Below are 27,251 nucleotides of genomic sequence, written 5' to 3' on the forward strand. Positions count from 1 at the left end.
CAACAATCAATGTTTTTATTTATAGATATATTTATGGACATATATTTTAGCCGATTTTGTGGGGGGGCCCTCTCCTGCGCCCCTGGCGGGGGGCTTCCTCACCCCCCCAGCTACGGCCCTGGTGGGTTGTGAGGGTGTATGTACTGAGCACTTTTATGGGCACCACAGGGGGAGGACTGGTGTGCGCACCAATGCCCATGGGTACCATGTTGGCAACCTCAATGTTTTTTGAGCTACACGTATTGATTGGAGGTTACATTTGCTTGGCATGCCCTATTTTTCGACTTATGCCTGTGAATTTCCTTTTGCAGTGGAAGAACGTTACCCAGAAGCACCTGAGGAAGAGGAGAGGTTAGAGCCCAGAGGGGAAATTTTTCACGCTGCCCAGAGTGGGACCAAATAGAAGCTTCTGGCTGGGATGGCTCCAAAGCCAATTAAGGAGGAACCCGAGGAGGGGCTGCAGCCGTGCTGGGAGGCCCAGTGGCAGGAGTTCCTGAAGACCATGCAGACCCCTTATTTAGGGTGGAGAGCCCCACAGCTGTCTCTACCCCACTCGGGGGGAGGCCCGAAGGAATTCTGGGCCTCCTCCTTCAAGGAGACTGGCTTGTGGCTGAGAGGAGAGAGTGCCACCCCGATTCCCCCCAGACTTCCTAGAGAAGCCCCCAAGAAAGCTGATGAAAGCAGCCCAGATTCTCCTGCAAAAGTGAAAGAAGAGATTCCGGAAGAGGAAGAGCCCACTGGCCTGGAGAAACGGTGCCAGCACTTCCGGCGGTTCTGCTACTGGGAGGCCGAGGGGCCCCGCGAGCTGTGCAGGCGGCTCCAGGGGTTTTGCCGCCAGTGGCTGAAGCCGGAGAGACACACCAAGGAGCAGATCCTGGAGCTGGTGACCCTGGAGCAGTTCCTGGCCGTCCTGCCCCAGGAAATGCAGAGCTGGGTCAGGGATGGCTGCCCGCAGACCTGCGCCCAGGCAGTGGCCCTGGCAGAGGATTTCCTGCTGGGACTACGGAGGGCTCAGAGAAGTGAAAAGCAGGTGAGTATCTAAATCTCAGGGACACGGGTGGCGCTGTGGGTTAAGCCACAGAGCCTAGGACTTGCCGATCAGAAGGTTGGCAGTTCGAATCCCCGCGACGGGGTGAGCTCCCGTTGCTCGGTCCCAGCTCCTGCCAACCTAGCAGTTCGAAAGCACGCCAAAGTGCAAGTAGATAAATAGGTACCACTCCGGCAGGAAGGTAAACAGCGTTTCCGTGCGCTGCTCTGGTTCGCCAGAAGCGGCTTAGTCATGCTGGCCACATGACCCGGAAGCTGTACGCCGGCTCCCTTGGCCAACAAAGCGAGATGAGCGCCGCAACCCCAGAGTGGGTCACGACTGGACCTAATGGTCAGGGGTCCCTTTACCTTTACCTAAATCTCTGCTACTGAGCGATGCGCCTTCAGCAGTTGCTGTAGGGATAGAGAACCGGTTGTCCTCCAGATGTTAGTGGACTACAGCTCCTATCATCCCTCATTCTGGCTCATGCTTCCTGGAACAACATTTGCAGGGGCACAATTTCTGAATGGTTCCACAGAGGCAAAGCTGGCTGAAGCAATGAATGCAAATTTCACCCTTATTTTACAGTAAGCTAGGTTCTATGGATATTCACACAACCCTTTGCAGGCTCCATCCAGACCAGCAAGAGACATTATCAGAGGTCAAAGACACATTCCAGAAAGGCAAAAATCCCAACAAGACAATGACAATAATCCACCAACAGCATACAAATCAATATGGCTAACCTGATCCAAAACACCCACCCACCTCACTCACACACAAAAACAAAGATCACCACAGCCAATCACAAACAAACAATCACACCCTACACCAACCCCAAACTCTCTCACCACCAAAGGAACACAAGTGAACAACACAAGCAACACTGACACCAAACTCTACATACATTAAACATAATAGAAACACCGCCACCTGACCCCACCCCCATCCATCTTCCCTCCCTCCACCCCCTTTCTTTTTCCTTTTTTTTTTCTTCTCCCCCTAATGCCTCAACAAATGAAACGGATTTGTAAAAATGTTACATGGGGGGGGGGGGGGAAATACGAGGCATTACACTTCTGTAAAACAAGAAAATCCTAAATAAAATATTGAAAAAAAGAAAAAAAAAGAAAGGCAAAAATCCACAATAAGGGTGTGAAGTAAGGACAGGGAAGGGGGCGGCCTGGGGAGAGCAAATGTGGCCCTGGGAGGGTTCCAAGGGCCAGATATAGATATGTGGACCTGTGATGAAGCAACAGGAAGCCTTTCGTCTGCTGAATTTCTGTGTGTTGGGTCGTGACTATGAAAAGGACAATCCTTGATATAACCAGGCCCCAGTTCCTGTTTCTCATAAGATAATTGTACACCTGCTCTTATTTCCAGCTGTCCAAGGTTTTGGAAGGGGTGGTTGTTGATCCCTCTGATGCTGAGCACAGCCTGTCAGATGCGGTGAAGATGCAGCTTGCCACGGAGGCCCAGACGGAGGGTGCTGGTGCAGCCATCTTGTTTAGTAAGTTCCAGAGAAGGAGTTGGGATTCAGCTCAGCTTATATGAAGACTAGTGTGGTTTACATGGGGAGAAAGCTTCCTTTCGTCTTTATCTGTCCCGTAGAGAGCAAAAGAGCGAGTATGGCTCCTTTTGCATCTCCAATTTAGTTTGCTAGAACCAGGAACTCTTTACTATGCAATACGTATCTCCTATACAGTCATACCTCTTGTTACGTTCGGTTCAGGTTACGTCTTTTCAGGTTGCATCCCGCAGCGACCCAGAAGTACCGGAAAGGGTTACTTCAGTGTTTCGCAGCTCGCGCATGTGCAGACGCTCAAAATGATGTCACGCGCATGCGCAGAAGTGGTGAATCATGACCCGTGCACGCGGAGACATGGGTTGCGTTCTGCTCATGTTGCAAATGGGGCTCCGGAACGGATCTCGTTCGCAACCAGAGGTACCACTGTACTAAATGTAGCTTTCTTTATTTTCCACATCTAAAGTCTCACTGTGATTGCTTTAACTTTGAAGAGTGCCCAACAGCAAGTATTCAGTACTCAAACAGCTTCCAAGGTGTGTGCTAACTAATAAAATCATAGAATTGTTGAGTTGGGACCCAAGGGCCATCTAGTCCAACCCCCTGCAATGCTGGAATCAAGGTTAAAGACTCCCTGTCAGATGGCCACCCGACCTCTGCTTAGAAACCTTCAAGGAAGATGAGTCTACAACCTCCCAAAGCAGTGTGTTTCCACTGCCAAACAGCTCTTACCCTCAGAAAGTTCTTCCTAACGGCAAGCTTAATAAGCAGAATGAGCCCAGTTAGGTGATGAGAGGTTGCAAGAGCGAGTGTGGTGTAGTGGTTAGGGTCTCAGGCTAGAACCTGAGAGACCAGGGTTCAAATCCACATTCAGCCAATAAGCTCACTGGGTGACTTGGACCAATCACTGCCTCTTCACCTCACAGAGTTGTTTCAGGGATTAACTGAGAAGTATGAGAATCATTGAGCTCCTTGTGGGAAAAGTGGGAAATACAGTCATATCTCAGAAGTCGAACGGAATCTGTTCGACTTCCGAAATGTTCAGAAACCAAAGCACGGCTTCTAAGCACCTGCAGCCAATCGGAAGCTGTGGAAGCCCTGTCGGATGTTCGGCTTCCAAAAGAACGCTCGAAAACCGGAACACTCACTTCCAGTTTTCGATCGTTCGAGAGCCAGAACATCCAGTTCCCAAGGCGTTCGAGAGCCGAGATACGACTGTAAATGCAACCAATAAATTACTCAATAAAAATTTTAATTGTATCAGATTCATTCTGAGGTGCTTCTGTTCTGCCTTGTATTTATTAACTCGGGTGTTCACTGTGGGCAACGAAGGATTCCATGTGAATGAATGAGCAGGCCAGCCAGTCTCCTTGGTTTCCATTCTATCCTCAGAGCGGGGATGGGGGAACCTGGGCTTGAACCAGGGATGCCCATTGCCTTGTGTTGTGTCCCATGAGCCTCCTGATTGGTGTAGCTTGGCTCTTCGTTTGCACCCATTGCCTCATCTCGCCCTAACAGATGCCATAAGCTGATTAGGTGTATCTTGTAGCGTTGAGTTCCACATGCTGGTTGTGCTTATGCTGAGATTCTCTCCATTTCAGGGGCCAACAAGCAGGACCACAAAGCTGGACAAAAGAGCGTGCAGTGGACTCCACATGAGCAAGTGGAATTCGGTGGGGCATCTTTGGGAATATCCGAGGGGAATGTATTCCTGCTTCCTGAATTGGAAGAGGTGCGCAGATGGCCACAGGCACCACAAAGCCACATGGGAAGTGATCTGGGAACAAAAGTGAAGGAAGCCTCTTACCTTGGGGAAGGCAAAGAAGAATTAAGCAAAAGCACTTTCCAAGCAGGAGTCAACCAGCAGGAGATTAAGGAGGCAGGCATCAACTGTGTGGTCAGCTTCAGCCAGACTTCTGTCACCCTTAAGAATCAGGCACTGGAAATAGTTGACAAGCCGTACAAATGCTCAGATTGTGGGAGGGGTTTCCACCAGAAACCGTACCTTCGAGTCCATGAACGAACCCATACGGGTGAGAAACCCTACAAATGCTTGGACTGCGGGAAATCTTTCAATCGGAGGACCGGGCTTTGTAGCCATCAGAGAGTGCACACAGGAGAAAAGCCATACCGGTGCTCCTATTGTGGGAAATGCTTCACGGGGACTGGGAGCCTTAAAGAACACGAGAGAACCCACACAGGAGAGAAACCTCATAAGTGCTTGTACTGCGGCAAATCTTTCAACCGGCGGGGTGTGCTTTGTAAACATAAGAGGCTGCACACCGGAGAGAAGCCATACAGATGCTCGTACTGCGGGAAAAACTTCAGTCAGAGGTCGCACCTCATTTCCCACGAGAGAACCCACACAGGGGAGAAGCCCTACGAATGTGCAGACTGCGGGAAATCTTTCCGTCAGAGCAACGACCGCTCTCGGCACCAGAAGATCCACAAAGGTGAAAAAACGCACAGATGTGCCAAGTGCGGTGAAGCCTTCTGTCAGAGAGAATACCTCGTCAAGCATGAGAAGACCCACGCAGGGGAGAAACCGTACGAATGTGCAAACTGTGGGAAGAGCTTCTACCAGCAAGCCCACCTTAATGCACACAAGAAAATCCACACGGAAGAGGCGGCTCACCATTGTTTCGAGTGCGGGAAATCTTTCCTCCAGAGCTCTGACCTTCGTAGACATCAGAGCATCCACAATGGTGAAAAGCCACATATATGCCTCGAGTGCGGGGAACACTTCTATCAGAGAGCGTACCTTATCAGGCATCAGAGGATGCACACGGGAGAGAAACCATACGAATGCTCGGACTGCGGAAAGGGCTTCTACCAGCAGGCGCATCTCAATGCACACAAGAAAATCCACACGGAAGAAAGACCGTACCACTGCTCCGAGTGTGGAAAATCCTTCCGCCAGAGCGCCAACCTTCGTAGACACCAGAGCACCCACAATGGCGAAAAGCAGCAACAATGCCCAGAGTGCGGAAAGAGTTTCTATCACAGAGTGTACCTACTGAGGCACATGAGGACCCATACTTGAGACGCAACTTAGCTTTCCCCCACTGCATTGATGTAGAAAATAGCTTGCACAAATAAGAGCGCTTACCTTCATGGATCAACTGTGACGAGGGGAGAATGCATCACCAGTCCAGTCACAGACTTTTTAAACTCCTGGGAGGAATTAATCATCATAACCTTTGCTGGGTTGTAAGAAAACCCAGAGATTGCAATATTTAGATTATTTTCCCTTGGAAAAAGAATTAATGCATTAAAATGCCCTCAAACTGTTGCAAACTAAACGTGGAAAGAACTTGTGCCAGACATGTCTGGGTTTTACTGCTACACCATTGGGACGCGGGTGGCGCTGTGGGTAAAACCTCAGCGCCTAGGGCTTGCCGATCGTCAGGTCGGCGGTTCGAATCCCCGCGGTGGGGTGCTCTCCCGTTGCTCGGTCCCACCGCCTGCCAACCTAGCAGTTCGAAAGCACCCCCGGGTGCAAGTAGATAAATAGGTACCGCTTTATAGCGGGAAGGTAAACGTTTACGTGTGCTGCGCTGGCTTGCCAGATGCAGCTTGTCACGCTGGCTACGTGACCCGGAAGTGTCTGCGGACAGCGCTGGCCCCCGGCCTCTTAAGCGAGATGGGCGCGCAACCCCAGAGTCGGACACGACTGGCCCGTACGGGCAGGGGTACCTTTACCTTTTTATTGCAGAAACTGGTCGTGGACGAAGGATGAAGCATGCAGAGGACCTCATTGTTCAGTTGTTGCCGCTGTTTCATTTCTCTTTCAAAAGCTTTCCTGGCCTTGTAGCCTGCTAAAGCAGCTTTGAAATGGCAGAGCCACACAACCTTGGGTTGTCTCCAAAGCCAAGGGAATGAGACTGGGCGTTTCTGTGGTCAGCAGAAAGGGCAGGAGTGGTCAGCGGTGCTTATCTGTCCTGTTACCAGCATCTCAGTAGCTTAGTGAGTGTGGCAAGTGGTGCAGATGCATTGTTAGAACAAATCCGGTGCCCCTGATGGCGTGTTTGCACCTCGCTGACATCACTGCCGTCTCCTCTTTTAGTAAGCTGCAGCAATGCTGGCGATGGGATTCTGCTCTTGCCAGCTGCTGCTATTGAAATAGCACAGTTACCACCAGAAGCCATCTTGAAAGCCAAGAGAGAGCAAGCATCAGTGGTCAGCAGAGATGGAGGACTGGGTTGGATCCTAAGAGCAGCTCACTTAAAAATTCACAGGAGGAACCTTTCCTGTCCTTTAATTTAGGATCCCAAGCCATTAGAGTCTCTGAATGACTAGAGTTGGGCCACACTGTACATTTAAAGCACTGTTGATGGTGCTGATGGGAGTCAGAGTTTGACAGTGTCTAGACTGAAGCCCATCTGGTGATCTTTAGCTGGCTGTAGGGAGGACAAATGTCTGGGGAAGTCTTGCCTTTCTTACAGGAAGGTGGCATGGGGGCCAACAGTAGGTGGAGCCAGAATCAAGAGCAGGTGGAGGTGGAGAGACACAGCCAACTATTCTGGTTTTGTTCCCATCCTCTTCTGTGCTGAATTCCACAAAGGCAAAATTGAGGCTAAGCAGGAAGCTGACAGATAAGGCTACTCCCTGGACTGGAGGCAAGTAAGAAGGCAGGCCAGACTGGGCTGGCCGAAAGCTATTTGATGCGGCAGTGCCCTATTGGCCCTAATGGGCTCGATATTGTGTATAGGGAAAACTAAATGTCAGTGGGGAAAGACTGTAATCGAACCTCACTCATGCCATGCTTTGATTCCGCAAGGATTTTCTTTTTTCTTTTTGTGAGGATGACCATTCATGTGGGATAACCATGTCTAATTAATACACAAAGTTATACCACAGAGTAAGCTGTCCTGCCAGGCTTAGCCTAGGTCACTCTCCTTCACCTTGGGAGGAAGGTAATCAGACCTATTGTTGTACCCTCAAGTTACCTGAGAAACTTGGCACGTAAAGAGCTGGGTGCTCCAAGCTCAGACCACATAGGTCCAACAAGCCCCACTTGAGCTCCTACACCAATAATTTAAGAACTTTTGCCACTTTAATGAAGCCATGTTTACTGCCTGTGCAACCTTTTCTGAATGCTGTATGGAAAAGCACATGAACCTGACCTTTGGAGAATTTGTAAGTAAACCATTTTTAACATACCAAACGTGTGGTCTTTTTCTATACTAGAGAATGAGTACTGGAAGCTTGAAACCCATATTATACAACACAACAGTACAACCATATTATATCAAAACAATACATTTTATAAATGGAAGAACATGACTTCCTGAAATGCTACGAGCAACCCCCCTTGGGCTGTCCAGGGGTGGTAGTGGTGGAAAGTCTGTGGATCCTATCAACCTTTCTCTATCGCAAGGTATGGGTGTGTATAGCTGCTGTTGTACAAAGCCAGTCCCAGCCAAAACATAATTGGCAGTTAACAAAAAAGGCTGAGAAATGCCACTGAGGGTTTTGATCCAGTCTTGGTATAGCTGGTCAGTCTACCTGCAAGGATGCTTACGGAGATGAGGGAAGTTGTAGCTCAGCAACATCAGGAGAGGCAAAGGTTTTCCTATCCCTGATGGAGTTGCTGATCGTGACTGAAGCTTGGAATCACCTCTGTCTCATAACTCAAATTTTAGGAGATTTCACTGTAGTATGAAGGGTTTCAATTTGGCATCCAGCTTGAACAGATGAAAACGCAAACCTTTTTTTAAGAATCCCCCCCCCCACATCCTCCTCTTAAGGAATTAAAAGATAGAATTTCACTTTCCCAATGACAGTCTCCCTTTTGGTTGACCTCCCAGGGTTTATTTTCTGATATTGAATAAAAGACAAATGCAACAGCTGATGTTTCTCTCAAACAGAACATTTATATAGTTCCTGCATGTAGGTAAGACTTGTGCTCACTGACCAAGGTTTTGTGGCATTTTCACAATCCAAACACACTTCCAGACCCACTCCTGTTGCATACTGCATTTGAAGCCTGCACAACACGTGACACACATTCTTCGCCCATCAGCTGAGTGAGCCCAGATGTTACACAGCCCATGTACGGTGGCCTGCTGGGGCCTGCAAAAACAAGGCTGCTTGTTAAGTGCCTGGCAGGCCACCCGTACATGGCTAGCATGTTCTGCTTCATGTGGCAGATCTTGCTTTTTAAAAACGTGTGGTGGGAATCACCAATGCGGTGCCTTCTACATTTTGCTGGACCAGCAGCTCCCATCTGGCCATTTTGGTTAGGGCTGATGGGGAGCTGAAGCCCAACAACGTTTTCAGTACATTCCTGATGTATGATGTTATCAGGGTCAGCATATTTTCACTCTGCAGTAAAAGCAATGGCAAATCGTTGCCACTCAGTAATGCATCAGGCCCAACAAACCACACCTTTTCAGTGCCTCTCAGAGTTACGCTCCTTGGTTGCTCTCGCCCTTCCTCTATAGGCCAAACTCTTTAGCTAGGACAGGTTTCTACACACTGAGCTGCCACAGGGGGTCGGCACCACAAAGGGTGCATTTCCTGCCGCTGTCGATTCCCAAATAAAGCTCCAACCACGCTCTTCGAAGGATTTCTCCGTCCTGCCCCTGTCCCCACCCCATTGCGCTCTAATCATTGGGATGGCTACTTTCCGGCACATATCCCGTCAACGTATTTAAGGGCTGAGTGGCTAGGGGGGCCTCTCCTCCCTTTGGCGCAATCACACGGTTCCTCCCGCCCTGCGCCGACTTCTTCATGCACAGCAAAGTGCAGTTGCCCAGGACCACGTAACCCAGTGCCGGGGCGTTTAAGTGGCTACCCTTCCGGCAGGTCTCCCGCTCGTGCTGGAGCAGCGACGCTCGGCGCCGGTAGCTTTTCCCGCAGTCTTTGCAGCTGTATGGCCGTTCCCCAGTGTGGACCCGCTTGTGCTGGCTGAGGTTGGAGCTGGTGCTGAAGCTTTTCCCGCAGTCCGTGCATTTGTGGGGCCGCTCCCCCGTGTGGATCTTCACGTGCCGGCGCAGCTGGGACTGGCAAGGCCATCTCTTCCCACAGTAGGAGCACTCATACGACGGTGCCTTCTCCGGACGAGATACATCAGGGCTCTGGGCGAAGCCTTTCCTGCACTCTGCCTTCTCAGGCGTCCCATCGGGGATTTTCTCTTGGGATGGGTTTTTGTTGAAGCATAGAGCATCTTCTACTCTGCAGTCAAAGCCTTTCCTTGGGGTGTTTCCCAGAGGGTCTTCCTGGTGTTTCTTCACCCCCTGCCGACTTGCGGGCCCTTCAAACACCTGGAACAAAGCCCCACTGCCCTTTTCCAAGGAGATCTCACTAAGTTCCACTCCCTTGGGTCTTTCTACATGAAGATGATTCTTCTTCTCAGTTACGGAAACAAACAGAGAATCCTGGGTAAATTCCCCTCGGGCTTTTTCTCTGGGTGCCCAACTTGCTTCCGCTTGCTCACGTCTCTCCAGCTGACGATTCTCCTCCTCATTCTCGCTACGCTGCCCATCACCTAATAAAACAAAGAGAGAACAAGAAGGTGGGTCTAAAGGAATAGTTCCCAATGTGGGCAGTGCTGGGGAGGGGTGCTAAGAGGCAAATTGGTGGCAGTTCCGGCCCTGGGGGTGTCTACCAGACTTTGAAAAGCTGAGATTACTGGATCAAGTTCATCCATTTCGTTGAAGTAATTAAACTAAATAGTTTTAACTGGATTTTGAATAAATGCACAATTGATTGCTGCTGTTTAGAACCTTATTGTGCTACTGTCTTTTTTGTGGCTTGTGCAAACCACTATTCTGAAGAATGCTTTTTATAGTGTAGGGAACACTGGAGTCATATGAGTTTATGGAATCAAGGGGGTGATTGCCTGAAAAAGTTTTGGAACCACTGGTCTAAAGAATTTGAGGTTTTTCCATTTAGGAAAAACATGGAGCAGTGGCAGGCGGTGGCATGAAAGAAGGTGAAAAAATTAGGCAGGGGGTAGAAAAAGTCAGTATATCCAATTTCAATATTTTATCAATTTATTTCATAAACTATATATAACCACGATTGCAGGGGGGGAACCCTCAAAGAGGTTTACAAAAAGAATAAAACAACGAAACTATCAGGAAGAAGAGAGTTTAAAACAATAATTTAAAACCATCAAAAATACAGTAACTGAAAACAACAATTTAAAACCATCAAAAATACAGTAACTGAAATCAACAATGAGTTAAAAAACAGGTTAAAACACACGTCAACGTTCAACATGTCTTCATAGGCTTGCCTCAACAATGTTTTTAGCTGGCACCGAAAGGAGGCATCTGCCTGACGTCAACAGGCAGTGAGTTCCAAAGTGTGTGTTAAAATATAGATTTCTTGCAAATTATATTCCTAATGATCAAATCGCCCACTACCACAATCCCTCCACCCACTGGCATGAGAAGATAGGTGTTCATCCCCATCCCCCGAGGAATGGGCTTCTCCTAAGGGAATGCCTCTCTCTTCCTCAGATCTGGTTCCAACATGAGCCCGTTCCATCAGCCCCAGGCTCTCCTCTTCCAGCAACACTTACTGAGCAAGTTCGTCTCCCCATCGCTGTCCTGCCCAACAGCCATGGGGAGCTGCAACTCTTCGGTGTCCGAGGGGTCCTTTTCTGCCTTGGGGGAATTAACAATCACCCGCTCGAAAGGCTCCAGCTCCTGAAAGTGAACAGGGGATACCATTCAGAAAACAGCCCTGCTACATCAAGCCAACTCCCATCAGCCCCAGCCAGGCCGAAGGTGATGGGAGCAGCACCTGCAAGAGTTGCCGTCTCGAGGACCACAGGTTGGGAAAGGCTTATCTATATAGCAGATATTATCTCATATGTATCAATGGGTCGTTGACTAGGACCTGCAAGACAAGAGTTCAAATCCCCACTCAGCCACAAAGCTCATTGGGTGAGCTTGGGGCAGTTGCTTACTCTCACCCTAACCTACCTCACAGGGTTGTTGTGAGGAGGACTATGTAAGCCACCTTGAGCTCCTGGGAGGCAAGATGGGATAATAATGTAATAAATAATAAAAATAAAAATAAAATAATAAAATAATAATAGTAATAGTAATAATAATAATAATAATAAGAAGAAGAAGAAGAAGAAGAAGAAGAAGAAGAAGCACAGCAGGCAACCAAATGTCCCCTTTAAACAAAAGGGGTATTAAAAACTTCACCTGCCTCCACTGTTTATCCCAGCAACCTGGTATTACAAAGATAGACTGCCTCTGCACATGGAGGGCTCCTTTAACTCAGGGGTGAGGAATCCCTGGTCCTCCTGATTGGATTCCAATTCCCATCAGCCCCAGCCAGCACATGCCAACCATCAGGGATGCTGATTTATTAAATTTCTGTACTACCTATCTGAAAATCACAGGGTGGTTTATAATATAAAAATATAAGAATACACACCATAATAACAAACAAAACAAAACAAACAAAAACAATCCCCCCACAGTTTAAGAGGCTATAGATTGTTTAATTAGTCAAAGGCCTGGGGAAAGAGGACTGGTTTTTGTCTGTATGTAATGGAGGCACCAGGCGAGCCTCGCTGGGGAGAGCCTCCCACAAATGGGGAGCCACCACAGAAAAGGCCTGTTCTTATGTTGTCACACTGCGGACCTCTTGCAGAGGAGACACACAAAGAAGGGCCTCTGATGATGATTGCAGGGTCCAGCTTGCTTCATATGGGGAGACGTGGTCCTTGAGGTCTGATGAAAACCACACCTCAAGGAGCTATGATTCAGTTTCCACACCCCTGATTTAACTACTCCCCGCCTGCACAATGGCAAGAGAGGCATGAAGTGCAACCTGAGAGAGAGATTAATTACATGCAAGAGTAGGATGCATTTCCTGTATAAGTCTTCAGGATTGAGTCCAAGCAGAATGCACTCACCGGTTCTTCTCTCCTCTCCAGCCGCAGCAGGAAATCCTCCGCCAGGGCCACCGCCTGGGCGCAGGTCTGCGGGCAGCCTTCCCTGACCCAGCTCTGCATTTCCTGGGGCAGGACAGCTAGGAACTGCTCCAGGGTCACCAGTTCTAGAATCTGCTCCTTGCTGTGCCTCTCGGGCCTCAGCCACTGGCGGCAAAGCCCCTGGAGCCGCCTGCACACCTCGCGGGGCCCCTCGGCCTCCCAGTAGCAGAACCGCCGGAAGCACTGGCACCGAGTCTCCAGGCCAGTGGGCTCGTCCTCCTCCATCATCTCTTCTTTCACTCTTGCAGGGGAATCTGGGCTGCTTTCACAGGCCTTCTGGAGGGCTTCTCTAGGAAGGCTGGGGAGAACTGGGGTGACACATCCTCTTCTCGGCCAAGAGGAGGCCCGGAATTCCTTTGGGCCTTCCCCTGAGTGGAGCAGAGACAGCTGTGAGGGTCTCCATCCTAAGCAAGGGGCCTGCATGGTCTTCAGGAACTCCTGCCACTGGGCCTCCCAGCACGGCTGCAGCCCCTCCTCAGGTTCCTGCTTAATTGGCTTTGGAGCCACGCCAGCCAGAAGCTCTGTGCTGGTCCCCACCTGGGCGACATGACGGTCTGTTTCGCCCCCCTCTGGCTTGTTCCCCTTTTCAGATCCATCGGAGTCCTGCTTCTCTGTTTTTATTTCTTTCTGTCCTGCGAATTAACAATCAATGTCACAACAACAACAAAATCTTTGACCTCATTTCACCACCTTCCTCCCAAAGGTGTTGAAAGCATTCTGTTGCGGAGGAAGGTTTATCAGCCCCTCAGCAGGTAACTATTTAACTAGTCACAAGGACAGCAATCTAGCAATCATACGCCCTGTCTGGGGAGACCATAAGAACATAAGACAAGCCTTCTGGATTGGGTCTATGGTCCATCTAGTACAGTATCGACTCCCAGCAGATGGCAAACATTGCCTCTGACAGTGGACTGATAAAATAGCCCCCAGAGCCAGCAGCCATTGATATTGCCCGTCTGTGGAGGTTGTCAAAGAAAAGCAGGTGCGGTAAATGATCCATCTCTTTCGACTGGGGCAGCCTCCATCCTGCAAGACGAGCCCTGGTGGATCAGACCAAAAGTCTGTGTACCGTATTTTTCACTCTATAGGACGCACTGGACCATAGGAGGGGGAGAAGAGGGAAAAATTTTTCCCCCTTGTTCTCCCCCTCTAAAACAAGGTGCGTTCAAGGTGCATTCACCCGAGCGTGTGGGGCTGGCGGTGGGGGGAAGCACTGCTTCCCCCCACCCCCAGCCTCAAAGATCCCTGAAGCCTTTGGAGCGCAGCGCCCCGCTGCCCTGGAGAGGCTTTGCGCGCAGCCGTCCCCAAGCCAGAAGAGCAAGACGGAGGGCTCCGTCTCGCTGTTCTGGCCTTGGAACAGCCTTGCTAGCCTCTGCAGGACAGCGGGATGAAGGCACCCCAGTGCCCTGGAGAGGCTTTGCGCGCAGCCGTCCCCAAGCTAGAACAGCAAGACGGAGCCCTCTGCAGCGCTCCGTCTCCCTGTTCTGCCTTTGGGCTTAGCGGCGCAGCCTGCATTCGCTCTATAGGACGCACACACATTTCCCCTTAATTTTTGGAGGGGAAAAAGTGCGTCCTATAGAGCAAAAAATACGGTAGTTCAGCATCCTTTTCACTCAGGTGCCTGACACATACATACAGGGTGCCTGCAAGCGAAGTGTGATGGCAACAGACCTCATTTAGAAATAAGAACGTGAAGTTCTGCTGGATCAGGGCTCTTTTTATGTCCTTGCTATTAATAAGTGCTTTTTTCATGGGAAAGGGGAGGGGGAGTTAACCACAAAGTTTGTTGGTTTTGGTTTTTTTTAAATTTCGGGCCTAGTCTCAGTGCCACAGGCACACACAACCCAGGCGGTGGGCCAAAATATAAGATCTGATTAATAAACTCAATTTATTTATAACATATATAGGTGGTATTTCTTTTGCTCAGGCATTGGGGGTATATCCATTTCAGCTCCTCCCAGACAAAAAACCCCAATTAATAATAATAATAATAATAATATTTATTATTTATACCCCGCCCATCTTGCTGAGTTTCCACAGCCACTCTGGGCGGCTTCCAATCAAGTGTTAAAAACAGTACAGCATTAAATATTAAAAGCTTCCCTAAAATTATTTAATTTTGAAAAGGTAAGGGAACTCAGTTCTTGCTCAACCACCCCACCCCACGTTGCTTATTCATAAACAACGTTTTCTATTTGAGAAAGGCCATAGCTCAGTGGCAGAGCGTCTGCTTTGCACACAGAAGGTTCCAGATTCTACCCCCCAAGTATCTCCGGGTAGGAATGGGAGAGATCCCTGGAAGCTGCTGCCTGTCCGTGTGCAGACACGACTGAGCTAGCTGGACCAACGGTCTGACTCAGTGCACAGCAGCTTCCAATGTTCCTGCTGCTTGCAACCCACCTTGGAATTGGCTGGTTGCAACAAGCATCGCACCCAGAGCCTCTCTCTTCCTTTTCCTCACCACCCCTACAGCTTTGCTCCTGGTCCCACAGAAACAACAACGACAACTTATGAACTTTGTATACCTCTCTATACCCCGCTGGTGCCCGTGATCTGGCGGGGGGAAGTGGCTTTAAAGTGCCTTTATTTTGCAAAGCTCCCTCTCCTCAAGCATGGATTTTCTGCGGTCCACCCCCCACCCCCCCTGCAAACATTCCGCTTTCTCTGAATCCTTTCCCTCCTTCCGTTAAACTCACCTTCCCTTTGCAGCCGTTGCATTGCACTCTTCTGGCGATCTGCAATCTGGCGATCTTGCAGCTGTTTCCAGACTAGAAATAAATATACATATATCTGCAGAAGTTAAAAGAGATGCAGCGGCAAGGAGAGGAAGCCGGAAGAGCGGTCCTCCGAGTTTTTGCATCTGTTGTGCCTGGCTGGGTCTCTCTAGGAAAGACATCTCGGTGCATTTAACCGCCCCCACCCCCTTTGGGCGATGCGCAGGAGACGCTAAAGCAAGAGAGGGGAACCCTTTCAGCCTAAGGGTTGCATTCGCTTGAGCCGAGTCGGGGCACATAGCAGCAGTGGGCGGGGCCAGAGGCGAAAGAGGGCGGAACAATGAATGCAAATCTCACCTTTTCTGCAGTAGGGAACCAATATAAGATGGGGAGACACCTGGCTTGCCAGTAGGGGTCTTAGTGGACCACCGGCTTAACATGAGTCAACAGTATGATGCAGCAGCAAAAAGAGCTAATGCTATTCTAGGCTGCAGTACCCAGATCAAGGGAAGTTATAGTACCATTCTATTCTCCCTTGGTCAGACCACACCTGGAATACTGTGTCCAGTTCTGGGCACCACAATTTAAGGAGGATATTGATAAGCTGGAAAGTGTGCAGAGGAGGGCAACCAAAATGATCAAGGATCTGGAAACCAAGCCTGATGAGGAAGGGTTGAAGGAGCTGGGTATGTTTAGCCTGGAAAAGAGGAGACTGAGAGGAGATAGGCTAGGTAAAGGTAAAGGGACCGTTAGGTCCAGTCACGGACGACTCTGGGGTTGTGGCGGTCATCTTGCTTTATTGGCCGAGGGAGCCAGCGTACAGCTTCCGGGTCATGTGGCCAGCATGACTAAGCCGCTTCTGGCGAACCAGAAATGCCATTTACCTTCCCGCCGAAGCGGTACCTATTTATCTACTTGTACTTTTGATGTGCTTTCGAACTGCTAGGTTGGCAGGAGCAGGGACCGAGCAACCGGAGCTCACTCCGTCACACGGGGATTTGAACTGCCGACCTTCTGATCAGCAAGCAAGCTTGTTCTCTCCTGCTCCAAAGGGTAGAACTCAAACCAATGGTTTCAAGTTACAAGAAAGGAGATTCCAACTAAACATCAGGAAGAACTTTCTGACAGTAAGAACTGTTAGACAGTGGAACAGACTCTCCTTCATTGGAGGTTTTTAATATTTGTTTTAATTTGGATGCAATCCCCACCTTGACGGTCTTCTAATGAAGGGCTTATAAAATGTTCTAATTAATTAATTAAAATTGGAGGTGAGTGAAGCACAACGCTCGCAGTACTAAGCTCTCTGGAGGAAAGGCAGCATAATAAACAGCTGTCAAGAGACAGAAATGCTTTGTGTGCTGTTCTTCTCTGGCTACTATAAAAGAAACAGGAGTAAGTTTTGGGAAAAAGCTACAAGCTGGGATAACAGCCTCTCCACCCCCCTCCAAGCTCAAAACAAGCCTTGGAATAAATTCACATCTTCTTTTCTGTTTAAAGGTTGATATCTACACCCAGAAGCCGACTTGGTTGGAATCCTGAAGAAAAGCTGTTTTCCAGGTTTGCCTGTGGGCAGCAACCTTATTCACCTGTTGAATTTTTGTCTCCGATACAGAACTGCTGGTGGGGTGCGTGGGGTTGAGAGCTGGCAGCCCCAACATCAACCTGAGTAACACTGTTTCCTCAACATGACTGGTTGCTTAATGGGAAATGATCACCACGGACCAAGCACCACAGGCCGCTTCCCAGCTGCAAGTCAAGTGGCCACCATCATGAGTTTTCACCCTCCTCTACCACCAAGGCCAAAGGGAAGGCAAGCTGGTGAGGGGTCTGGCTTCTGGAATGCCTGTAGGCCCCGTTGCTACGGGCGACGCTTATAACAAATGGAACCCAAAGGGCAGCTTGGGAGAGCTGGATTATGAAGACAGACAATAAGACAGAGACAGGAGGCTGGAGATACTTTTACTTAAAGCATTTTTTGAAATCCCCTCTTCACCCTCCCGCAAACAAAAGGGACTGCACCCCTCAGGCCACACCCCTGTATTAACACTGGACAGGTCTTTTTGGCACCTTCATTATATGTTTTTCATTTACTCAGTTCTTCCTGGACTGTTTTTACCCCCAGTCCTACTGAAGCAGGACCTGAAAAAAATCAGTGAGAAACTTATAAATGCTCTTCCCCGCAGAAATCTTTAGTAAAAGGCGATTTATACAAACTGAGGTGAAGCCAGAGTATTCTTCCTGGGCTGTTAATATCAGCAACAGATGCTACTGCTTGCAGTCTACTCTGTTTTTACACTTCATTTGTTCTACGGCTGCTGGATATTTTTATTTTTTATTAATAGAAGAAGTTTAGCTCAGTCAGTAGAGCATTAGACTTTTAATCCCAGAGCTGTGGGTTCCAGTCCCACGTTGAGGAAGTTTCCTGCACAGCTGGGGGTTGTCCAAGATGATCCACGTTGTCCCTTCTACAATTATATAAAAAAATAAATTCAAGTTACAGCAGCAATATAATCCAATAATGTACCAGGGATCAAACCAGGGACCTTCTACATGCAAAACAGATGTTATACCACTGAGCTACAGCCCTTCTCTTAACAGCTGCAGGGACCCTCCCAGTCACACCAAGGAAAGATTGCAGGGAAAGCAGTTTCAAAGAAAAGTAATCAAGCCTAAAGGAAGGAAATTGCAGTGGCTGCATCAACTGCCGTGTTCCTTTCTGTTGCTGACTTAGTGAACCCTCCCATCTTCTGCTGGACTAAACATATTCAAAGTGCAGCACCAAAAAGCAGGAAAAGGGAGACAAAATGCAACAGGTGCAAAAGACAAGTTTATTCAAATTCTATACACCAATAGGGAGCTCACTCTCCAAGTGCAAAACCTTATGTAGCCAAAACAATGCCATCTTTGCACAGGAGGGGCGTGTTGGCAAGTTCAGGGGAAGAAGCAGACAAAAACATTGGGGCGGGGGAACCCCAAAAGCAGCATGGAAAGATTGCAAGATATTCCATTGCAGGTGAAAAATGGAAAACTGGGAGTGGGAAGAGATGTAATAGAGTATCCTGGAAGAGGGGCATGGCTGGATGGGATACCAGACAGGCGCACTCCCCATGGCGACATTTTGGGTGCCTGGATATGCATCCCAATGCACTTCAAACACTCGGGTCTTTACCAGGGATGGGGGGGGGGAGAATTGATAAACAGTTGTGTAAAAGAATTACCCCCACAAGCAACTTTGGCTTCCACCGTCCTAATAGTCATCGTTGTGAGAGCAAAAGCTTTTTCTGGAGCTAGCCTTTTAGACCTCATACATCACATGCCTGCTTTTTAATCATTCTGTTTCACATAGTATCGTTATAGTGTAAATCACATCCATGCTTGAAGGAAAAATCAGCCCAACAATGCTTATGGCAACTGATGAAAAAGAGATAGAGGATGGAAGAACAGGGGTGTCTGAACGCTGCCATTTTGTACAAGTTCAGATAACTCATGATGATGGTTATCAGTAAAAAATTATTCCGACAATCACAGCTTTGCTCTTTTTTTGGGGTATTGGAGAAGGCTTCCTGAAATCTCTAAGTGAAATGGTACACTAATGGATCCTAAAATATAAAAAAAATGTAATAGAATATATGAATTTGCAAGGCCCAGTTCTTAATAGAATCTGCCAGAGTTGCTGTATCTGGGATATGAAGGAATATTTTCCTCATAGCAATAACATCCCAGTTCTGGAAAAACCAATGTGATTAAGTGGGGTGGCTTTGCCTTTGTTAATAGTGCGGACGGGGAATCTGTGGCTTTTCAGAACTTGCTGTACTAAAACTGCCTCACCATTGGCCATCCTGGCTGGGGTTGATGGGAACTATAGTCCAATCACATTTAAAGGGCCATAAGGTTCCCACCAACGTGCATCCTTGTGATTGCCAATAAAAACAAAACTAATTATTTAAGGTCATCCCTTGGAGGAAACTGTTTCCATAGTCTGCAGAGCATATATGCTATCTACAAACCTCGTTTCTCTCCTAACGGAGTATTATTTATTTAAAGCCACCAGCTTCTATGGCCCCCAACAAGAGGATGGTAAACACAAGGTATATTTAGTTTTTAAAGGTACAGAAAGAAAGAAAAAGGTAAGAGAGGTTAAAAGAAAAAGGTAAGGGAGGTGAAAAGAAGCAGATTCAATATCAATTTTTTCCAAGTTCTCATGAGAACTGATCTCTAGTTGAAACCTTCCTTGCAGCTGGAACATTTATAGGGTTTCTGCCCTGCCTGGTCACTTGTGGGCGCTAGGAGATTGGGCCGCCTGACGATGTTTCGCCCACAGTCTGAACACTGATATGGTTGAACTCCTGTGTGGACGCTCTGATGAGTAAGGAGGTGTGAGCTGTTCCTAAAAGTTTTTCCACAGACCGAACATTTGAATGGCTTTTCATCCACACAAGTCCGTGTGCATTTGACAAGATCCGAGCTGAAGTAATTGCTTCTGACACACTCGGAACATTTTGATGCCTTCTCTGCCTGGTCTGACCGCTGCCTGAATGTTTTCCCACATTCAGAGCACCTACAAACATCCTCTCCCACATGAATTTTCTGATGTCGAAGGAGAATAGAGCTTGAGGTGAAACTTTTCCCACAGTCTGAACAGATGTATGGCCTCTGCCCTGTGTGGATTCTCACATGGACAAGAAGGTTCGACCTCCTGTCAAAGGCTCTCCCGCAGTCTGCGCATCTGTAGGGCTTCTCTCCCGTGTGAATTCTCTCGTGCAATACAAGGTGGGAACTCCACCGGAAACATTTGTCGCAGTGGGAGCATTTGTATGGTTTTTCTCCTGTGTGGGTCCTCTCATGTGATTTAAGGTTCGGGATATTTCGGAAATTTTTCCCACAGACTAAGCACTTGTGCGGCTTCTCTCCTGTATGGATTCTCTCATGAATAATAAGGCTCTGTCTCTGGCTAAAGCTTTTCCCACAGTGGGAACATTTATGCTGCTTCTCTCCTGTGTGGACCTTTTGATGCGCGATGCGCTGCAAACTGTTTCTGAAGGTCTTCCCACAGACCGAGCATTCAAACGGCTTCTCTTTGTGGGTTCGCACATGTGCCACCAGTTCCAAACTGACTTCAAAAGTTTTCCCACAGGCATAACACGCAAACAGCTCATCTGCTGTGTGGGTCTTCTCATGTTCAATGAGTTCGGATTTCTGGCCAAAGCTTTTCCCGCAGTAGGAGCACACCCCTGTGTGGATCCTCTCATGAGATATGAAGTGTGAGCTCCAACTGAAGCACTTCCCACAGTGCGAACATTTATATGGCTTCTCACCTGTGTGGATTCTCTGATGTACTTTGAGGCCTGAGCTGTTTCTAAAGTTTTTCCCACATGCTGAGCATTTGTAAGGTTTCTCACCAGTGTGGGTTCTCTGGTGTTTAAGGAGGTCTGATCTCTGACTGCAGCTTTTCCCACACTCAGAACATGTGTAAGGCTTCTCTCCTGCAAGGAGCCCCTCTTGAGAGTTCCAGCCAAAGGTATTTCCACAGTGTGAGCACTTATGTGGCTTCTGTCCTGTGTGGGTTCTCTCACTTTCACCGCAGTGTGAACATTTGTACAGTTTCTCACCCACATGGGTCCTCTCATGCGTCACAAGATCCGAGCTGCTACTAAAGCTTTTCCCACAGTGCCAGCACTGGTATGGCTTCTCCTCTGCATCAACACTCTCATGTGTAGTAAGGAGTGACCTTCCCACAAAGTTTTTCCCAAATTTGTCATATTTTGCCTCCTCCTTATCCTGCTGGATGACGGGTTCATTGGCACCTTTGCAAACACTTTGTTGGAGAACAAATGGATCCATTCCATTTTCTTTGTTATTTCCATTCTGCCTTTCCGCTACGTGTTGGTTCCCATTAGTTTCACCCTGATGCAGGAAATCCTTCTCTGTGGCTGTTTTCAGCGATGTCTTTAGTCGCTCCAGTTGCTCAGGTCTCTCCAGCAAAGGATTCTGATCCTCGCTTCTCCTGAGCCACCCACCACCTTCTGGAAGAAAGGGAAGAAGCCAGGCAGAAATCAGGCATTGCAGTAAAATTAAGGAAGTAGGTAACAAAGCACAAAGCACCTTCAGTGCTCTCCCATCAGATTTCAAGGAGTTGAGTAACTATATAACGTTTAGAAGACACCTGAAGGTAGACCAGTAGGGGGAAGCTTTTTAATGTTTTATGTATTATTATCTTTTTATATTTGTTGGAAGCCATCCAGAGTGGCTGGGGCAAATAAACAAATAAAATTATTATTATTATTATTATTATTATTATTATTATTATTATTATTATTATGTTTCCATCTCCTCTATGGTGTCCCTGGGAAATGGGTAGCTCCTCCTGCCCCCTTCAATGTTCCGCAATAGAAATCTACCCCTTCTTTGTGGAAGAAGGCCTCAGAAACCCAAGCTGCATGAACCATCAGGAATGTCACGACTCCCAGGCTAGCTGCCAGTGAAATCAGAGACCCAGAGAACTTCTGATAGTTCTTTAATTTAATTCAACAGAATACACAGAGAGACTATGGATTATGCTGCCTTCAGTCTTGAGACGTTACTGAGAGTGCCCACTCCACCCCCTTGCAGCTTCCAAACCTCTCCTTGCTGCCTATGGCGACAGAATATTTCTGTCTCTGTTTAGCCTTCAGCTCTAAGATATGAAGGGATCGCCTGGTCCCCGGAGAAGGAGGGGGTTCTACCAGGCTTTCGAGTGACGTAGTATCCACTGTCTGCTGTACTGTTTCTCCCACATCTGAGTCCTGTCTCTTAGTTCAGGACTAGAGCATCTGCTAGCTTGCTCCAGTTCCTCACCCACCAACTCTTTGCTTCTTCTTCTGGGGTGTGTCCTGCTCACCACCACGATGAATCTGGGTCCATAGTATCTTCATCCTCCTCCTGCCCAGACACCTCTTCAGGTGGAGGTCCCCACCATTCCTCCTCATCTGCCCAGATCATCAGAACGCTTGCTTTTGTGGGTTGCCATCGTGGTTAAGATCCTAGGCCAGGACTGGGAAGATCCAGATGAAATCCCCACTCAGCCATGAAGCTAACTAGGTGTTACAATGCTGTTGAAAATTGACTCGCTCTTAGTTCAAGTGCATCATTCTCAGTTAGCGTGACAAGCCACCTTCTCCACACTTTTATCTCCTGTTTCCCACAGAAGAAATAGGCCCTTTATTTAACAAAGGCCAGATTGGGCAACGACCAATGCTCAGTCCATCTGTGGACAGTTTTAGCAATTTAATACATTTCTACAATGGTCCTCAGGCCTGTGGGGTATGACTTAGATATGGGAAGACAAGTCCATCATTTTAGATGAGGCAAAGTGAGAAAGCCAGAGACTAACTTGCTTTAGGAACCCCACAGTGCCCAGGGAGACTGTCCCCACAGAGACTTACTCAATATGTTCACACTCCCATCAGCCTCCTGTTCAGCCTGTGTGAAAAGCAGCATCTCTGTCGTGTTCTGGGGAGACTGGTTTGCCTTGGGGAGATTGACAAACTCTTCTTCTGTGATCTGGAGAGATGAGGGTAAGAGAATCAGTTTAAAGTGACGTTAAGAGGCAGGCAAAATGTTTTAGGCAGGCATATTTAAGTCTTACAAGGACTTCTATTATCCCACCTCTTGTGTAGAAAAGAGACAGAGAGGGAGAGCATTTAAGAGCAACTTACAATGATTAAAAACTGCTGCCAGACCACCTGTAGTTCTTGGAAAACTTACAGAATTGTAGAGTTGGAAGTATCCCTAAGAGTCATCTAGTTCAACCCCTAACACTTCAGGGATCTCAACTAAAGCATCAGGCAGAGAACATGTCCTCAGAACCCAAATGCATGATGGAAACAGTTGCAAGGGGTTGGATTTGATGCCCGCTAGAGTCCCTTCCAACTCTACAATTCTAGGATTCTATTAAACTGTATTTCATCAGAGATGATGGGAGCTGTCCTACTTACTCTCCTCCAGCTACTTCTCACCCCCCAGTTCCAAGGCACTCTCACATGCCAAACTAAAATAGCTCCTTCTTGCTGGCAACCAAGCCACTGGCTTGTCAGGTTGCCCAATTAGGGTTTTGTGGTTGTGAACACAAGAAGACCCAAGAGTGACTCAAGGACACCAGTTTAGAAATGTTGTCTCACCTGCTTTCCCCAGCTGTTGGCCTCTTTCTGCCTCAGAAGAAATTCCTCCGCCAGGGTCACTGCTTGGGCACAGCTGTCTGGGTTACGTTCCCTCACCCAGCTCTGCATCTCCAGTGGCAGGACAGCCAGGAACTGCTCCAGGGTCACCAGTTCCAGGATCTGCTCCTTGGTGTGTCTCTCCGGCTTCAGCCACTGATGGCAAAGTGCCTGGAGCTGCCTGCAAAGCTTGCGAGGCCCATCAGCCTCTTGATAGCAGAGCTCACGAAAACACCGGCGCTGCCTCTCCATCTCGGCAGCATCCCCAGACGGAGTTCTTGCCTTCTGCTTCCCACTGAAAGCTGCATCCAGATTGGTCTCATGGTCCTCTTGCGCTTCACCAATGAGTCGCGGCTGGATTTCGGAAGCACACAAAGATCTGGGCCACTTTTGGGGATCCAGTTTTCTTTGGGAGAGTAATTGAGATGTTTTAGGACCACACCATTGCCTCAGCTCAGGTACTTGTGGGTTTTCTCCTTCTGAATATGTGGCCTGTAGCATATTGAGGAACTCCTGCAACTGGGCATCCCAATTCCTTGATGGCCCTTCATCTGGTTCCTGTTTCACATTTTGCTCAGTTTTCTCAGAGAGAGCTTCCTTGATCATTTCTGGAAGAGCCTGCCCTCCCCTTCCCTCTCCTGGGTCAGGACCTGCCACGTTCTGCTCCTCCATTTTGATTTCAGGTTCCATGCCCTGCTTTAGCAGAGATCCACCAGTCACTGTCTCTTGCGTAACAGTTGTCTCCTCCTGTGGGACTGTCCTTGTTGTGCTGTTTGATGCTCTCTCTTTCAGCACCAACCCTTGAGGGATGCCTCAGCACTCTTGCTAGATGCTTGAAGATCATCAACTCAAAGTGACACAGCAAAGCATCTGAACCTATCAGCAACTTGAGGGAGTCAAGTGTTCTTTATAATAGCCTTCTGCCCCTATGGAAGAAATGTACATAGAAGGAAAATAAGACAACCTACTTAATGCGGGTGAGAATGCATTTGAATCTCTTAATGAATGCAATGCAGTCATGCAGTTAGTTTCTTCCTCAACCCCCAAAATTCTGATCTGATTTTCAAGCAAAGAACCTTTCCACTCCTACAAAAATACTCAATATAGATTATGTGTTACCTTCCCCTCCTAGCCACTTCCATTAACCTGCTGTGCTCACAATCAAGGTGATGGAAACCTTCATGGTACATTTCTGATAATGGCAGTTATAAATACAGGGAGCACTGCAGGTGCTGCAGACCAGGACAGTTCCCTGCAGCCTCTATCTATCATGGGGAGCAGCTATAGTGCAGTGCTAGAGCGCACTCCTTGTATGAAGAAGATCTTAGGTTCAATCCCCAGCATTTCATAATTCAGATAGTAGCACCAGGAAAGACAAACACGCGGCTGCTGGATGAGGCCAATGGCCCTCCTAGTCTAACATTCTCTCAAAACACCCATGTCATCCAGCCTTCTCAGTGATACGTCCCTCCTTTAGGAATGCTGGTGAGGCGCATCTCTCCCCCACCACAAATCAGTAACTTTCAGAAGGAATTTTAAAACATTCCTGATCCCCCAGGCATCTGATGGGTAAAGCTTGCCAGGAACTGCATTAGCTGTGAGGACATGCTATTGTTTTAAAATCTCTTTAGATGCTGTTTAGATACTCTTCGTGCTCTAAAATGTTTCAAAAGTATTTTATTTATGTTTTAAGTTGTATTGCTCCTTTGCAGCAGCGCATATACAAAAAAATCTCCCTCGTATGAATTTTTGTCGTATAGCAGAGCTTCCAGGTAACCAAGATTGCAAAAGAAGAAAGGGCATTTTTAAAAAGCAGAAATAAAAGCCACCTGGCAAAACCCTGCACTCTCTCCCCAGTGCCTCTCTCGCTCACCTGTCTTTCCAGTCCTCTGCATTTCACTCGCTGGGGAATTGCAACCCCCTCAGTCCCTCCCAAGCTGCAGAGACCGAGCAGAGAATGAAAGATGCTTCTCCCATCCCAGGGAGAGGACCGGAAAGAAAGAGACTTCACTTTGGCATCTCCTCTGCTCACGTGACCGTGACCGCTCTAGGATTCAGAGCTCCGTGGCCTTAACACCTTCGAGTGCGCGCGGCTGGGCGGCTGAGAGCTGCGCCCCGCTAACAGTCAAAGGAGCGGAGCGATGGGTACCTTAAAGTAGGCTTCCTCAACCTCAGCCCTCCAGATGTTTTGAAACTACAATTCCCATCATCCCTGACCACTGGTCCTGCTAGCTAGGGATCATGGGAGTTGTAGGCCAAAAACATCTGGAGGGCCAAGGTTGAGGAAGCCTGCCTTAAAGAGCCTGCAATTACTTTTAAGTTTGCAAAAGGTGTGTTCCTTTCGTAGTGATTGCATTTGGGGTGACTCTGCTTTAAGGCTTGCTCTCTCTCTCTCACACACACACACATTCACACACACACTTCTTAAGATGCCCATCCAAGATGACTAACTTGGGTTGGTTGACACACTTTTAATCACTTTTTTAAAATGAGAATTTGCTCTGTTCAACAAATGCAGGACGATACCCCCTCTTCTATCTTCTTCTTATTTTTCTTTGGTGATCACTTGCAGCCAAGTAAGATTGTCTTCCATGAACACATTCTTAATGTCCATGACACCTTTGGTATAGGCTGTTCTCCAATTGGAGCACTTGCAGGCCAGTGTTTCCCAACTGTTGGTTTTATACTACATTTTTAAAGACTTGAGAGAATCTTTAAACCTCTTTTGTTGACTACCAGCATTACACTTTTCATTTTAAAGTTCGGAATAGTTGCTTTGGAAGATGATAGTAAGGCATCTGAACAACACGACCAGTCCTACAAAGTTGATGTTGAAGAATCATTGCTTCAACACTGGGGATCTTTGCTTCTTCCAGTACACTGGCATTAGTTCGCCTGTCTTCCCAAGTGATGTGTAAAATTTTTCAGAGACACCGTTGATGTAATCTTTTGAGAAGTTGGAGATGGAGTTTATACGTGGTCCATGTTTCACAAGCGTACAGTAAAGTTGGTAGTATAATAGCTTTGTAAACAAGCATTTTGGTTTCTCTGTGAATGTCCTCACTGTGTTTCAATCAGGAGAAAGCTGCACTCGCAGGGCTCAGGCGATGCTGGATTTCAGCATCAATGTCGGCCCTTGTGGAAAGGTAACTGCCCAGGTAGGAGAAGTGATCAACACTTTCAAACATTACACCATTGAGTGGGATTTGTGGTGCTGGAGAGGGGTTGTATTGTGCTTGTTGGTGCAGCATTTGGTTTTTTGGATTTTGAGTGATAGGCCAAGTTTTCCACAAGCTTCTGTGAAGATATTTAGGATGGTTTGGAGGTCGTCCTTGCCAGTGGTGGGTGGGGCCACAGGTACAAGTGAGTGGAACAATTCACGTGAATTTTACTTTTGATCAGCAGGCTTGTTTCTGCACTAAATAATAATTGCTTATTCAATTGTATTATATTTTCTTTGCCTTCTTGCTGTTGGATGCTGTGAGCACCATCTAGAGGAGCAACTGAAAACAAGCTCAACAAATAAAGAATAAAACTGTTTCTGCCTGGTTTCGAACCAGGGACCTTTCGCGTGTGAGGCGAACGTGATAACCACTACACTACAGAAACTGTGCCGTGCCTTGGCTCCCACCCTCCAGCTGAAGACCAGCCTTTCCTGTGCCAATCCACTCAATCTTGAGCTGAAAAGCCCACTTTCACAAGGTCTTCAGCTCCCAGGAGCCAAAGAGGGAGCAAAACGAAAGTGTTGCCTGCTGCACCTGCACCACTGATAGTACAGGATGCTGAGCAATCAAGGAGAAAGAGCAACATGAGGGAAGGGAGGAGA

General features: G+C 47.9%; 2 protein-coding genes and 2 non-coding genes across 5 annotated transcripts; 1 reads left to right on the plus strand and 3 right to left on the minus strand.

Moving 5' to 3' along the window:
* The first annotated feature begins 315 nt into the window (after nucleotides 1-315).
* Nucleotides 316-6,068, plus strand: LOC128409219 (zinc finger protein ZFP2-like). Its single transcript, XM_053379502.1, has 3 exons — nucleotides 316-1,030; nucleotides 2,411-2,537; nucleotides 4,154-6,068. The coding sequence occupies exons 1-3, from the start codon at nucleotides 419-421 to the stop codon at nucleotides 5,593-5,595; spliced, it is 2,181 nt and encodes a 726-aa protein (XP_053235477.1). The 5' UTR covers nucleotides 316-418; the 3' UTR covers nucleotides 5,596-6,068.
* Nucleotides 6,069-8,403: 2,335 nt separating this feature from the next.
* On the minus strand, nucleotides 8,404-25,455 carry LOC128409201 (zinc finger protein 271-like). 2 transcript variants are annotated; one of them, XM_053379448.1, is made up of 7 exons: nucleotides 25,299-25,453; nucleotides 23,390-24,351; nucleotides 22,655-22,772; nucleotides 15,216-15,287; nucleotides 12,442-13,151; nucleotides 11,086-11,218; nucleotides 8,404-10,044 (listed from the first exon to the last, which is right to left on the minus strand). In XM_053379448.1, exons 2-7 carry the CDS (start codon nucleotides 24,113-24,115, stop codon nucleotides 9,161-9,163), a joined length of 2,643 nt encoding a protein of 880 aa, XP_053235423.1. In that variant the 5' UTR covers nucleotides 24,116-24,351; nucleotides 25,299-25,453; the 3' UTR covers nucleotides 8,404-9,160. The 2 variants fall into 2 exon arrangements, with proteins under 2 accessions (XP_053235423.1, XP_053235422.1); XM_053379447.1 differs by lacking the exons at nucleotides 8,404-10,044; nucleotides 11,086-11,218; nucleotides 12,442-13,151; nucleotides 15,216-15,287 and adding an exon at nucleotides 19,380-21,256 and having other exon boundaries at nucleotides 25,299-25,455.
* Nucleotides 17,354-17,466, minus strand: LOC128409673 (U5 spliceosomal RNA). The gene has a single exon (XR_008329285.1). It is a non-coding gene; the product is annotated as a U5 spliceosomal RNA (small nuclear RNA).
* Nucleotides 25,456-26,961: 1,506 nt separating the features above from the next.
* Nucleotides 26,962-27,034, minus strand: TRNAV-CAC (transfer RNA valine (anticodon CAC)). The gene has a single exon. It is a non-coding gene; the product is annotated as a tRNA-Val (tRNA).
* Between the last annotated feature and the right edge of the window lie 217 nt (nucleotides 27,035-27,251).

This window comes from Podarcis raffonei, chromosome 2 (assembly GCF_027172205.1).
Source record: "Podarcis raffonei isolate rPodRaf1 chromosome 2, rPodRaf1.pri, whole genome shotgun sequence".
In the NCBI taxonomy this organism is placed as follows: Eukaryota; Metazoa; Chordata; class Lepidosauria; order Squamata; family Lacertidae; genus Podarcis; species Podarcis raffonei.